At 47.1% G+C, this 12,590-nt stretch overlaps 1 protein-coding gene across 1 annotated transcript in view; it reads right to left on the bottom strand.

Annotated features, from left to right (window-relative positions):
* Positions 1-1,817: 1,817 nt before the first annotated feature.
* TNIK (TRAF2 and NCK interacting kinase) overlaps positions 1,818-12,590 on the bottom strand; it is a 445,063-nt gene continuing 434,290 nt past the window's right edge. The window contains exons 27-31 of the mRNA XM_045297671.1: positions 11,793-11,893; positions 9,225-9,374; positions 7,196-7,355; positions 6,807-6,946; positions 1,818-4,549 (exon numbers count right to left, since the gene is read on the bottom strand). Coding sequence (XP_045153606.1) covers positions 4,466-4,549; positions 6,807-6,946; positions 7,196-7,355; positions 9,225-9,374; positions 11,793-11,893 — 635 coding nt within the window. The 3' untranslated portion in view covers positions 1,818-4,465. The remainder of the gene's footprint in view (positions 4,550-6,806; positions 6,947-7,195; positions 7,356-9,224; positions 9,375-11,792; positions 11,894-12,590) is intronic.

The raw sequence follows: 12,590 nt of genomic DNA on the forward strand, positions 1-12,590 counted from the left end.
TCCGGAAGAAATGTGCACTTTGTCAGCTTTGAACTTCCACCTTCTCAAGAAGTTTTCTTCTTGCTCTTGAAGCAGTACCAGTTTAAAAGGTCAGTTCACGTTCAAATTCCAGATGTTGCTACTGAGACCAAGCGCCCACCCGGAATGTCGAGGTGTGCTTGGGAGAAATGTTTACTGGTAAGCGAGGTCCAATGTAGACTACTCAATTTTACGTTGTAAGGTGGTTCGGGGAGGTCGGTGTTTGGTTTGCTTTTTTTGTGTTATTTGCTATGGCTAGATTTAAATTTCTGAGGCACGACACGAGAGGACACTGTTGAGATGGTCAGAAGACAGTTTCCGAAAGGCTTTCAGAACACAGCGAGCATGGAGGTCACTCAGGAGGGCTATACCCTGAGGTGAGTGGTTTCCTCTTTCCCCCAGTAGGTTTGATACACAATGGGGTCCCCATGAGTTGGGATAAACTCGTTGGAAATTGGGTTTACGTTTGATCAAGAAGTCTATCTTTTTTTTTTTTTTTGAAATAAGAATATAGCACACCTTATCATGGAAAACCATCAGCACAAATGTAAGTGACACCTGTCCACACAGACTTCCAAAGACAGCAGACACACCGCTAGACCAAGCACTTCTGTGCTTTGGGACGACGACGATGACGACGGCAGGGAGGGGTACACACCTCAGTGGGGAAAACATTGGCTTCTAACCCCTGGGAATGTGAGGTCAGACTGCAGCCGCATCTCCTTGTCTGGGAACAGACCAGAGCAAAAGGGCTCAGGTCTGAATTTCACATCTCTCTAACCTCCTGCACGAGAGGGACCAGCAACAGTTACCATTGGGTGACACGAGTAGACCGAAAATTGTTGGTAGGCCTTGACAACGAAGAATAAGGATGCTTCTTGAAAATGTGTGTGCTTGGTGCAAAGTAGGTGAGGGGGGCATCTGAGAAAGTGATGCCGGAGGAGAAAAGGGAGCCCCTGGCCAATGGTTGGGTGGGATTTCACCCACTCCTTCCTCTCCACTGACTGTATTAGTAGCTACACATCTTCTTGAAGCATCGTGTACACATCTTCAAGAAAAAGAATGAGATCTACCTAAAGAGTCATCTGACTACAGATGGAGCTTAGGTTTAGATTTCAGGTGAAACATGGTTCCTTTCCACTTGACAGTGACTGGCATGGTCCCTGCCAGTAAGGGACCTTCAAATGAAAGTCATCTATTTCCACCATCCACTTGATGCAGGCAGCCAGACGACAATGTCCCTGACTCTCACCCAGGAATAGTGGTTGCCTCGCAGAAGCTGGAGCAGCACTACTGAGTGGACAGGCTCAGTGCCTCTTACGGATTGATGACTATCAGTTTCAATCAGCGAGGTCCGGAAGATCCCAGGAGAGACCCTTTGGACAGGAGCTCAGTCCCTCTCTTTGTAGGGAAATTAATAACAAAATGAGCCAGTTTGGAAGGGAAATCCCCTATGGGAAGATGGAAACACAAGGAATTGTAAGTGTTTATAGGGCAGATGAGGAGGACGAGCCTCCTCCTCTCCCCCCTCTCCCCTTCAGGGAAACTGAAAGCAAAGTAAGTTGGGGAGGGTGTGAGCTGCAGGCCCGCCTGTTGGAACCCTCAGCAGGAAGAAGGCATCAGTGTGTCAGAGCTGGGGCCTGCCCTGCTGAAGGGAGATGCAGTTTTGAAATGAAAGCTTCCAGGACTTCTCCAGGTGTTCTTTAAGGAGCGCAGACCCTGGGGGAAGGGCACCTTCCAATGCCGCCTGGCCTTCCCCTCAGTGTGCAGTGCATGTACAAAAATATAAAAGGCATGGCTTGCTGTTTCACGTCAGTGTTTTATTGTTGTTGGCACCAGAAAAGCTTGTGTTCTATGTTGTCACTGTACATACTGTAAACAAGACTTCGTTAATATTGTTCTTATGATCTTTGCTTCAATGAATCTAGGTTTTAAAAAATACATTCACAAACTACCTTATGTTTGAACACCATGATTCCCTTTTATTTCTTAACTGTAACCCCCCAAAAAACCCCACAATAAAAAAATCAGTTAAAGCTGTGTGTTTCAAACATATCATTTAGAAATAAAAACAGAACACACACACGCACACACACACACACACAAACAACAAAAGATCAGTTCGCAACATAACTTAAAGAAGCTTCTGGTTTCCAATACCACAGCAGCAATATAAAGAGCTGGTGGCAATCACATTTCAGGGGATGCGACCCAGAACAACCTAGTTTGTTTGTGCCAGCGTCCGATTACAGTAGTTGTTAAAGTTCAGTCCGAAAGTTATTGCTGAATTGGTCAAGATCACACCGTTCAGCAGGGCAACCGAGCAGTACAAACGAGAACCGGAGGGCTTCACTGCTTTTGAGCGCTCAAGGGGCTGTGACGAGGATATCTTGGGGACTGCCTGAAGACCGTCCTCCATCCCATTCCTGTCAGGCTCCCTGCTTCCAGTCAGTGCAAAGGCCAGCCCCTTTCAGAAGAAGGGCAGAGGATCCGACCCCGAAACCAGATTTCCTCCTGCCTTCCCCCGGCACCCAACTCACCAGAAGGAAACGGCTCCGTGTGTATTTTGTTCTCATTAATAGTACATCAGCTGCTCATGTGGTCAGGCCAAACCGGGGGATCGTATACATTTAGATTTTTCCTGTGGTGGCTGATTAGATCAGTTGATAGCCATCATATGGTTCTCCACAAAGGAGCCACATTTGGCATTTGTTGTTGGTATTTATTCATTTTCTTTCTTTTTTATTTATAAGAACAATTTGGTCAACTACTGTTTCATTTTACACATCTTAAGTACACCTGAGATTGCCAGGTGAGCTCTCTATATATCTCCTGGAGATAACACTGCTGTGATGAACGGTAAAACGCAAATGAAGAAAACGAGGTAGGTTAACACAGGAAGCGCAACACAGAGACCGTTTTTTTTTGTTTTGTTTTGTTTTGTTTTGCAACACCTTGATACCACAGGTGGCCATGCTTGTAGCTTTGGGAAAAAGAAAAAAAAAATCCCAGACAGTCACAGAGAAGTTCAAATCATCTGAGGAAGAGTTTATAGGACACAAGTCAACCTGAACTAAATACATACATAATTCTGCACAAATGTTGTTTACCGCATGTTGGGTCATTTGGAGGAAGGTAAAATGACTAGGGTCTCAGCATTTGGGCCAAAGCCTGGCTTTCAAGTTCTATAAAATCTGAACCAGTAATGCCTGTCTGTGTCACAGCCGGGCCTAGTAGTCTAGTCCCTTCTGTCACCAACCCAGAGAGAACACAGGCCGCCACTCAGAGACACTGAGGGTGAATTCCTTTTCAGTCCCAGTTTTCGTCTTGAGAGTGGTACTCTCAGGAGAGAGCTGGGAACGGCCAGAGCCTGGTTGTCATCCACTCCTCAGTTCCCAGCGGCCACCCCACAAAGGCTCCCTCCTAAGGAAGCCAAAGCCACATGACCTGGTGGCCACAGAGGCTTTGTGCATTAAAAAAAAAAAGTATATATATTAGCTTGTTTCCTAGCTCTTTCTGCCGGACCCTCCCTGCCATCCGTTTTTTTGCCCCGCGCTGCTGCCAAACAGCTGAGGGAAAGCTGCGCTAAGGACTCCCTCCATCCCTGGAGCCACCTCAACTCCGTGGCTCTACTGTCCCGGTCCACACATTCCATCCTGCAGAGGGCCATAGAAGACGATCACCTGCCAGGCTCTCAAAAGTGGTAGTTGATTTGATTAGTCTAAGGCTAGTAGCTTAGCCATTTAACATCTACTTCCCGAAAGAGGGGAAAACTAGTATTTTTCTTCTCTTTTAAAAATTCATTAGCCAGTTGCTATCAAAAAGCAACTCTTTGGGGTGGGGTGGGGGTTGGTGAAGGCAAAAGAATTCTAAAAGTACCCCACTATGCAGTTATGGCCTTCAGTGTGAGGAGAGAAGGTACATTTATTGTGCTGTCTCTCACCATTCGAAATTGGAGATGTTACAACATACCATATACTTAATGCTAGCAGGCAGACAGAATTAAAAACCGACTCATTTTCTCAGTAGGCATTCTCTCCCCAGTCTTCAAAAGGATGAGGGGTGGGGGTGGGGGAATAAAGAACAAGGTTAAAAACAAACAACCCCCAAACAAAAACTCAAAGCCCACCCACACACAACTTAATCATAGGAGCACACAATATTTGTTTCTATCCCTAACGCCGAAGGGCACGTGTCCATCTTTGTCCACAGACAAGGCAGCGTTCTTGGGGCTCTCCTGGAAACTCCTGCCACCTCTCTCTTTCTCAACCAGGCTGCAACATTGGAAGCGGGACTGTACTGGGACGGGCGCGGGGAGAGGACAAGGGGATGTGGTCTGTTCAACCAAGCCTTCAGGTTCTGCCTCTAGACTGGCATCAGTCCACACGAGTTAGGTTCTTTTACATTAGAAAGAACGCCATGAAGCTAAGTGCCAAGTGCTCTTCTGTTACCAGTTCATCATGGAATTTCTGTTGAGGGTCATGAAAAACACTTGGCTACTTCCTCCAGATCGCACGGATGCAAAAAATACCTGTTTGAAATTAAAAAGAAATTAGTTCAACTGCATGGTTTTGCCTTGCTTTTTTCCCCTCTCTCTCTCTCTTTCTCTCTTCCTCTTTCCTTCTTCAACCGTCCATCCATTTTTCTCTCCCATGAACTAACCTTGCCACGGGTCTGCTCTGAGGACACAACGGCTGGTGTTTAATAAAGTGCCTTTGGCTACAGTGCATCCTGGGTGAGCACATCTGTTGTAGATGACTACGGTTATCATGACTGATGGTGGGACTGGCCTCCAAAGACACTGAAGGGCTCGTACTTGACTCATAGCATCCCTTTGGCTGCTCACATCGGAGCAGGGTGCTGTGCTGTGTCCTAGGGTCGTGCGCTAGGTTGGTGGCTTGGGGTATCAGAAGCCCTTAGGTACGGTCTGGAAAGGCACAGAGGTTCCACTTCTCTCCCCGTGATGACAAGAGGAGAGCCTTTGGGACTGGCGAGAATACTTTCACATTCCTGAAGTCACAGAGGGGCATTCGGGGTGGGGGCGACGGCAGGGTGTCTACTACGCTCAGACTTTAGTTTCTAACTTTTAAAATAAAAACAAAACAGTAATGTGTTTGTGGTCAAACAGGGTAAGGGGGTTAGTGCCGATTCACGCTGGCATTTTAAGAGTTAATGCTTGGCGTCTCTGCTGACCCTGGCTTGTCATCGGCCAACTGTGATGACGCCAATCTTAAGGGAAACCGCAGTCCCTTAGGTCTGAGTCCGTTCAATCGTTTTATGAGAGTTGAGAGAAGGGACGACACTTCCAGCAATGGCCTGTTTGAGCTAAAGGTCCAGGGACGACAGTCCCAGGAAAATAACACTCTGAGGGTTGGCCTAGCCCTCGAGTCGGCCAACTTCTAACGTTGGTCCAAGGCATTTGCTTTTGTCACTAGAATAACGTCTCTGCTACTTCATGTCCACGACTTCTTCAGAAGAGCGATGTCAACCACACCAACTCCTTGGGAAGTTCTGTGGGCCTGCTTGCCGGTTCCCTAAGGCTACATATGAAAGTCAGCGACCCCCCGGAGGGTCCGTGACTCCACATGGAGAGGCACCAAGAGAGGGCCATGGAAACCCAAGACAAGCGCGGGAAGGGCTGCGGCTTCGCTCCAGCTTGTGGGCTCTGGGCTCTTAACCTCGGCCCCTGTCACTGCTGTGTCCCAACCTACTCCCAAAAGTGTGGGCACACAGCCTGCTGTGTGTGTGTGTGTGTGTGTGTACGGGGGGCTCCTCCGTGAACCTGCGTGTGGTTCCAGGCCAGATCAATCTTAGTTTTAGGATATCCAAAGAGACTAGGTGGATGCCAGAATGCTACTAGGGATCACGGTTTTTCCTGGCATAGTCTGGTATGGTCTTTGAAGCCATCCTTGGCACCCCTAAACCACATCAAGCCAAGAGTTGTTGGCCAGCAGAGAATCTGGTCTAGACCTACCCTTTCCAGGGCTGGAGTAAGACCAGATTGGCCTCTGGGGAACCAGGGTGGGCGAGTCGATGGGGATGGCTGTTCTGGCCGGTTTGGGAAAGCATTGCTAAGTGGGTCACAGCTACCATGGACGGGTTCACATATGCAGAACAGCTAAGCTGCTGGAAACCTTGGGTTATTCACAGGGAGGGCCAGGTGGAGGGGGAACTGCTGCAGAAGACCCTTCAGCAGCAGAAGACTCTTGTGCAGTAGCTCCTCATGACAGACGGACAGAGGACAGGGCCCATTTCACGGGGACACAGAGTCCCCCTATGACAGTTCAGAAGAAACACGGCTGGGATGACACGGGCATGGCACTAGTTGAGTTTGTGATTCTGCATTCCTCACAGAAGAGGTGGCATTGCTTAAACGTTACGATGACTACACGTCAAATGTTCGACCTTTAAGGGTGACGGGTTAGGTCCTGACTGTAACGTTGTGAAAAGCCTTAAAAGGGAGGGTGTGAAGTCGGCCCATGGTGAGGTGATTAATGATGAGCCAACCCTCTAAAGTGCTGAGGAGAATTTGGGGTGTCTGCTGAGTCACCAGAAGGCCCACAGGTCACACGAGTTACTCAGCATTTACAAGGAATTTTAAGACGCTCTTATGTCTTTTTGTTTGTTTGTTTTTGACATGAATCAAACCAAATAATGCCATTTCAAGGTAATTTAGATTGCTTCACATGGATGTGATTCAAATCAGCATACAGGAAAATGAAGGTTTCACAGGTACCTGGTGGTCTCTTAAAATGCAAACACTAAAGCAAATGTTGAAACGGATTTACCTTATCATTTCTTTCACATAGAAACTTTAACCTTTGAGCTCGCTTATGCATAAATACGCCATCCAAATGTCCCGTTTCCACTGACCGGATCTCAATAGCTTTCTCGCCCCAGCCCATTATCTGATTGGAATGAATGTAGGCTGTCAAAAGGAATTTCCAAAACGGCATTAAAAACATTAGATGGGCAACAGTTCACAGCATCTGTTCACATCTTAACCACAAACATGACACAGGGTTTGAGATAAACGGACAAAGCAAGTCTCACACGTGATAGTCACAGACATTTTTTTTTTTTTTTTGGTGGAATCAAATGGTCGTTTCACATTTCTTGACTTTCGTTTCATTTGGGGGCTGTAACTGCTGAAGGAGATAAGGAATGGTTAACCTACCCACAGACGTGGGCATTTCTCCCCATTGGAGCACCACATCTTTTGTGATCCGGCCATAGGTGTTTACATACACCCCCTCATCCTCATAGCACACGAGCATCTCCATCCCATCGGTTTTAGGCAGGATGACGATAGCATGGGGAGTGATATTGCCCTGAATCTAGAAGACAAACAAAAGGCCAAGTGTTAGTCTTCTTCTTTTCCAGACAAAACCACACCTTCAATATTTTTGCCTCTAAGTACTGCAAAAAAAGGGCATTTCTCAGTTTTCGTTTGTTTTGTTTTCTTGTTTCAAATTTACTCTAGAGACTGAAATCTGCTCTGTCTAATTTAGCCACTGATCTGTCAAAGACTATGTAAATACCAACCTGCCACTAGGGTGAGAATGCAGTTTACCCACCCTCCCTGTCGCCTCCCCCCGAAAAAAACCAAACACAGAGCACCTACTATGTGCCCATCACCAAGCTAACACATATCTAGTCCTTCCGAGGGCTCTCCGACTCCCACATAGATATTTTCATTTACTGATGAGGAAAGTTAAAGCCGTGCTCATATTTGGCAGCCGATCTGGGATTTGAACCTGTATCTCACTGGCATTGAATGTCAGGTGCTTTCCCATGGAACCTTGTGGCAAAGCAGTGTTTGGTTACTAACCTCTCAGTCAGCAGTTTGAAAACACCAGCCACTCTGCTGGAGAGAGATAAAGGCAGTTCTACAGGGGTTCTATAGGGTCCCTCTGAGTCACCTTGGACTTGATGGCAGTGAGCTTGGTTTGGGGTTTGCAAACAGAGTGGACTACAAGCCAGCTGAATCTGACGGAGACAGCCTCAATGCCCATGGGGCCGTGATGCAAACTTACCAGATGGTCATCGAATGACAATTGTATGTGTGCATGTATGTTTGATGTAAACGAAAGGAACTTGTGAAATTAAACTTATTGTTAATCTTGGGGTTTTAAGCCCTTGAAACAGACTAGGTTTCAGGTTTTTCTGGTAATAATTGCTACTGTATGCCAGTTGTGGGGTTACAACACAAATCTGCCATTGCAAAAGCCTACTAGGTGAATTCATGCACAGTGTTTTCTTTGAAAGCCACGAGTTAGTCAGTGAGTCGATACAGTAATAGTAATACTATTGATAGACTACTATTGAGGAGAAATCCAATTTGCAAGGCTCTGTGTTAAGCACTTTGGATCCTCATCTTGTTTCATTCTAACAATGACCCCCATGAACTAGCTCCTGAAAGATGGGAATGCTGAAATTAAACGCATCTAAATTGCCAGGCTGCTACACGTGGGTCCCGGATGCGGGCTCCTGTGTATGAGAAAGCACAAGCTCACGTGACACTCGAGTTGAAGAGAACTAGATAGAAGAAAGCAGATTTCTCCAGGAAATTAGTACCTGACTATTGGCCTTTACCTACAAAAGAAAAACAATCTTGCTTCAAATATTGAAAGTCAGCCATCTATCATATGCCCGCTGAAACCACAAAATGTATGCCCTTCAGGAAGCAACATCTTATGCATTTCAACAGAACGTCCAAAAAATATGGAGAGAAAAATATCAAGTAATTTATACTGCCATGTGTTGCTAAGTTTGAGGCTGTGATAAAATGAGTTAAATCTACAAGTATTATGGAATAAAAGCATTCTATCAACTTAGAAAAAAACCCCATAAAATTAAACGAAATCCACGCCATCAAGTTGACCGTGACTCGCAGTGACCCCGTAGGACAGAGTAGAACTGTTCCTGTGGGTTCTGAGGCTGTACTGCTTATGCCAGGAGAACGCCGCGTTTTCTCCCGTAGAGTGGCTGGTGGGACCCAAGCACTGACCTTGGGGGATTAGGAGTCCAGTGCTTGACCACCGCACTACCAGGGCCCCTTTCTTTCTACGTAGTGAAGGCCCAAAGTCCTCCTGCTTGGCTGCTGGTAAAAGCATGCGTTCTACTACAACTGTAGGGAAACCAATCTTTCTGCATGCAGGCTGGTTGTACACAGGGCCCTTGACATTCTGCTTCTAGGCACTTACATGAGATGGTATGTAGATATCATAAGAGTTTCCTGAATCGACATCAATCACATGGAAACCAGTGTGCGAACCAAAAATGACCTTTAATCTTTGACCTTCTTCTACCGTGAGATCCACCAGCAGAGGCTTGTGCTGGAGGTCTGCAAAAGACTGAAACATTCACCCCATGAGTAGTCACACGACCCCAAGAGGTTAACCGGTGATCTTCCATCGGCCACTGTCTGGTGGAAAGGCACCCCTTTCTTAAATGAAAGAGCTAGAGCTCTCTTTTCTTGTGAGGGTGCTTCATTCTGGCCTTCAGAGGAAAGACCGAGCACACTCCGTGTTTCTTTCTTTACCTCTTTACCTCCAGGGTGGAGATGTGGGCTTGAGTTGTGGATTCTAATTAAGTGGGTGGCACCATTCACTGTATATTAAAAAAAAGCTGGTGTCTGGTCCCCAGGACTATGGCCCTTGGTTACCCTTTGTGACTGGAATGGAACTCAGCCCTGTGGCCCAGCAGTGGACAGGTCTACAAGGAGAACAATAGCATTATCAATGCGGGCACATCTTCGAATAATTGGCCATGTGGGGTCAAGAGGGGCAGCATTTACCCAACGACAAAGTTCCAAAGGGCTCAGAACGAGTGGAGAAAGGAAACATAGGGAGCAGGTCGGATGGATAAGGTTACACTGAGGGGCTGCAATGAAAGAATGTGTATGAAGCACTGAGTTTTTAAACTGTATTATCTGCTCTGTAAATCTTCATCTAATTTACAACGGAAAGGTAAAACAAAGCCAAAACAAAGAACTTGCTAGAGCCCGGGCACCATTGCTCTTTCCTGCTTGTGGCCAGCCTTTCCCTTTTGGCCTGGCCACAGAAACCTCCATGTGGCAGCCAGGACCCTCCGTGGTTGCTGCCCTTTCGGAACATTCTGGGGGCAGCTGAGGCTGGCCCTGTGCTAAGCCTGTTCAAAAATAATGGGCATGGTCTGGTTAAGGTTTTCCTTCAACAAGTGGCAGTAGGTCAGATTGGTGCTTTCCCTAAACTTGATGCTGAAGCTGAGAGTTAGGTTTTGGGTGACCGAGAAGGAAGGCCGAGGTGGAACACCACAAGTCTCAAACTTACGTTGGCTTCCTGGGTTTAACGAGATGAGTCCAAAGAAGCTCCAGCCAATCTTAGTAAGGCCCTAAGCATTAGACTCTGGGTCCTAAATCCCAGTTAGCTGTCAATTGTACCATTAATCAGTCATGAGCTACCTTCAACGGGTCTTGCAGGCCGAGAAAATATCGATGCTTTGGTCATGTTACTGCCCCCCTGACAAACCCTCCTCTCCTGCTCTCGTCCTAAAGGAGAGCGTGGCGCCCTGGCAGCACCAGCGTGGTCTGTCCACGCCCTTGCTTCTGCTCTTCGCTCGCCCGGCTGGCTCTGCTCTGCTGCACAGAGCCTTCGGCACCCTCCCATTCACTCTGGCGACCATGATGATGGCAGCGATTCCACAACCAGACTGGGAACGGGGCCTCGATTGATCCGCTTTTTCACAGAGAGCTTTTTGGCAGAAGGGCAGCGCCACTTTCTTCAGCTTTTGAGGAGTCATCTCTGACGTGTTCTTGGTTATTACAAACCTACTGAATTCCCCAAATGCCTCTCCAGAAAAGCAGGACGGGGGAGCAGCGCAGGGCGGGAAGCCTGTTTCCACCAGTCAGTCTAGTTTCTGGAGCACACCCCTGGCCTGGAGGGCACACTTGAAAAGTGAGGTCAGAGTGGAGCAACGCCGTCCAGTTGAGAGCTGACGTCTCTGCTCCTGAGGCCGTTTCTGCCCTCCACGTGGCCTATGTGGCAGGCAGCAGGCAATGAAAGGGTGGGACCAGTCACCAAGGTGGAAGGAAACAAGTAAAGGTGGATGCAATGCAGAGAGAGAAATCGAGAACAGAATGTACATTCACATCGGGCATGGGAATGCTCTGGGGGTCTGTGCACATTGATGGGCCTGCAGGAGCACTCCTCCGGGCACTCTGGGGTCCCCGTGGGTGAGCTGGGGAAGCGGACTTGCCTATCTGCATCCTGTTGCATGGCATAATGGATGAGCCTTACCTAAAAATCATAATAAAAAGGTAACAAGAATGGAAGAATGTCAAGAAACAAGGTCATGCCCATCAAGTCCCTGCATTCAGGATCCATTTCAGAGAAGTCCAATCCTTGCGATTGGGGGGGTCTGAGTATCACCTGAGCTTCAGGACCTTCACTCAGAAAGGCTTGGGCGGATTACTAGACTTAGAGCTACAGTGCTGCTGTGGGTCTACCTTTCCCAGAGGAATGATCAGAACGTGCCCCCGTTAGAGGACTTCACACGGAGTCTCAGTGCTTTACCCAGAGGCCATTCTGTCCAATCTGTCACTAGCCCCGAGATGCAGGAGGTCACAGCTAACATCGTTAGTCTTGTCTTTAGGAATAATAGAGCCAGGCATATCTACATTTTGAAAACAGGAAAATGGGGACTGGTTTATGTGTCATACAGATAGACCACTTTGTTCTGTAGAGACAACTGGGGAAAACACCCCAAAAACCAAAATAAAAAGCAATGCTTACCTTAAATGCCATGAACTTATGGTATGGTTTAGGAGCCCACGCATATATCTCCACCGCATTCTTTAAGGCGATCACCAAGAACTTGATCCTTTCGTATTTAACTGTAAGAGGAAAAGCCATACATTTAAAAAGTGCACCAATGCACTGAGGTTTGTTTTCCTGGCTGAGGCTGTGCAAGCTAGAACAGCATGTATGTATACAGAAGGGGCTCCCAAAAGGGTGAGGCTCCGGGTGGCGCCTTTTCTCATGGACACAGACTTCACTCCTTCGGTGTGTCTGGTCTGCAGCATATGTGGGGCCCCCTACTTTATAGGGAAGGCCGCCTTTTTTCCACACCCACAGATGTAACTGCTGAACCACTAGATCTCGATGTGTGCTAAGTCGCTGAGAGCCGGTCTGCAGGATGGTGGAAAAATTAGCCAATGGGTAGTTATACAGATGGCCACTTGCTTATTATTCAGATTTGAATTCCAGTTACTAAGTGAGAGAATTACTGGTTTACGTTTCCAATGCAGGATGTAGTGTGAGAAGTCCTGAGTTTGGTTGATGGCCTAATTTTTAGGGCTCCATATACTTACACCCATTCTTTTATTCTATAAAAGATGGAAGCTTCCTAGACTATCCTTGGTGGATGTCAAGAATCTCAATAGACCCATATCAATAGAAGAAATAGACAAGGTTATCAAGGGACTACCAACAAAAAAATCCCCTGGACCAGATGGCTTCACTGGAGAATTCTACCAAGCATTTAGGGAAGAACTAACACCAATCCTACACAAACTCTTCCAGAGCATAGAA

This window comes from Echinops telfairi, unplaced genomic scaffold (assembly GCF_000313985.2).
Source record: "Echinops telfairi isolate 266 unplaced genomic scaffold, ASM31398v2 ScPeMD7_7420;HRSCAF=8458, whole genome shotgun sequence".
Classification (NCBI taxonomy): domain Eukaryota; kingdom Metazoa; phylum Chordata; class Mammalia; order Afrosoricida; family Tenrecidae; genus Echinops; species Echinops telfairi.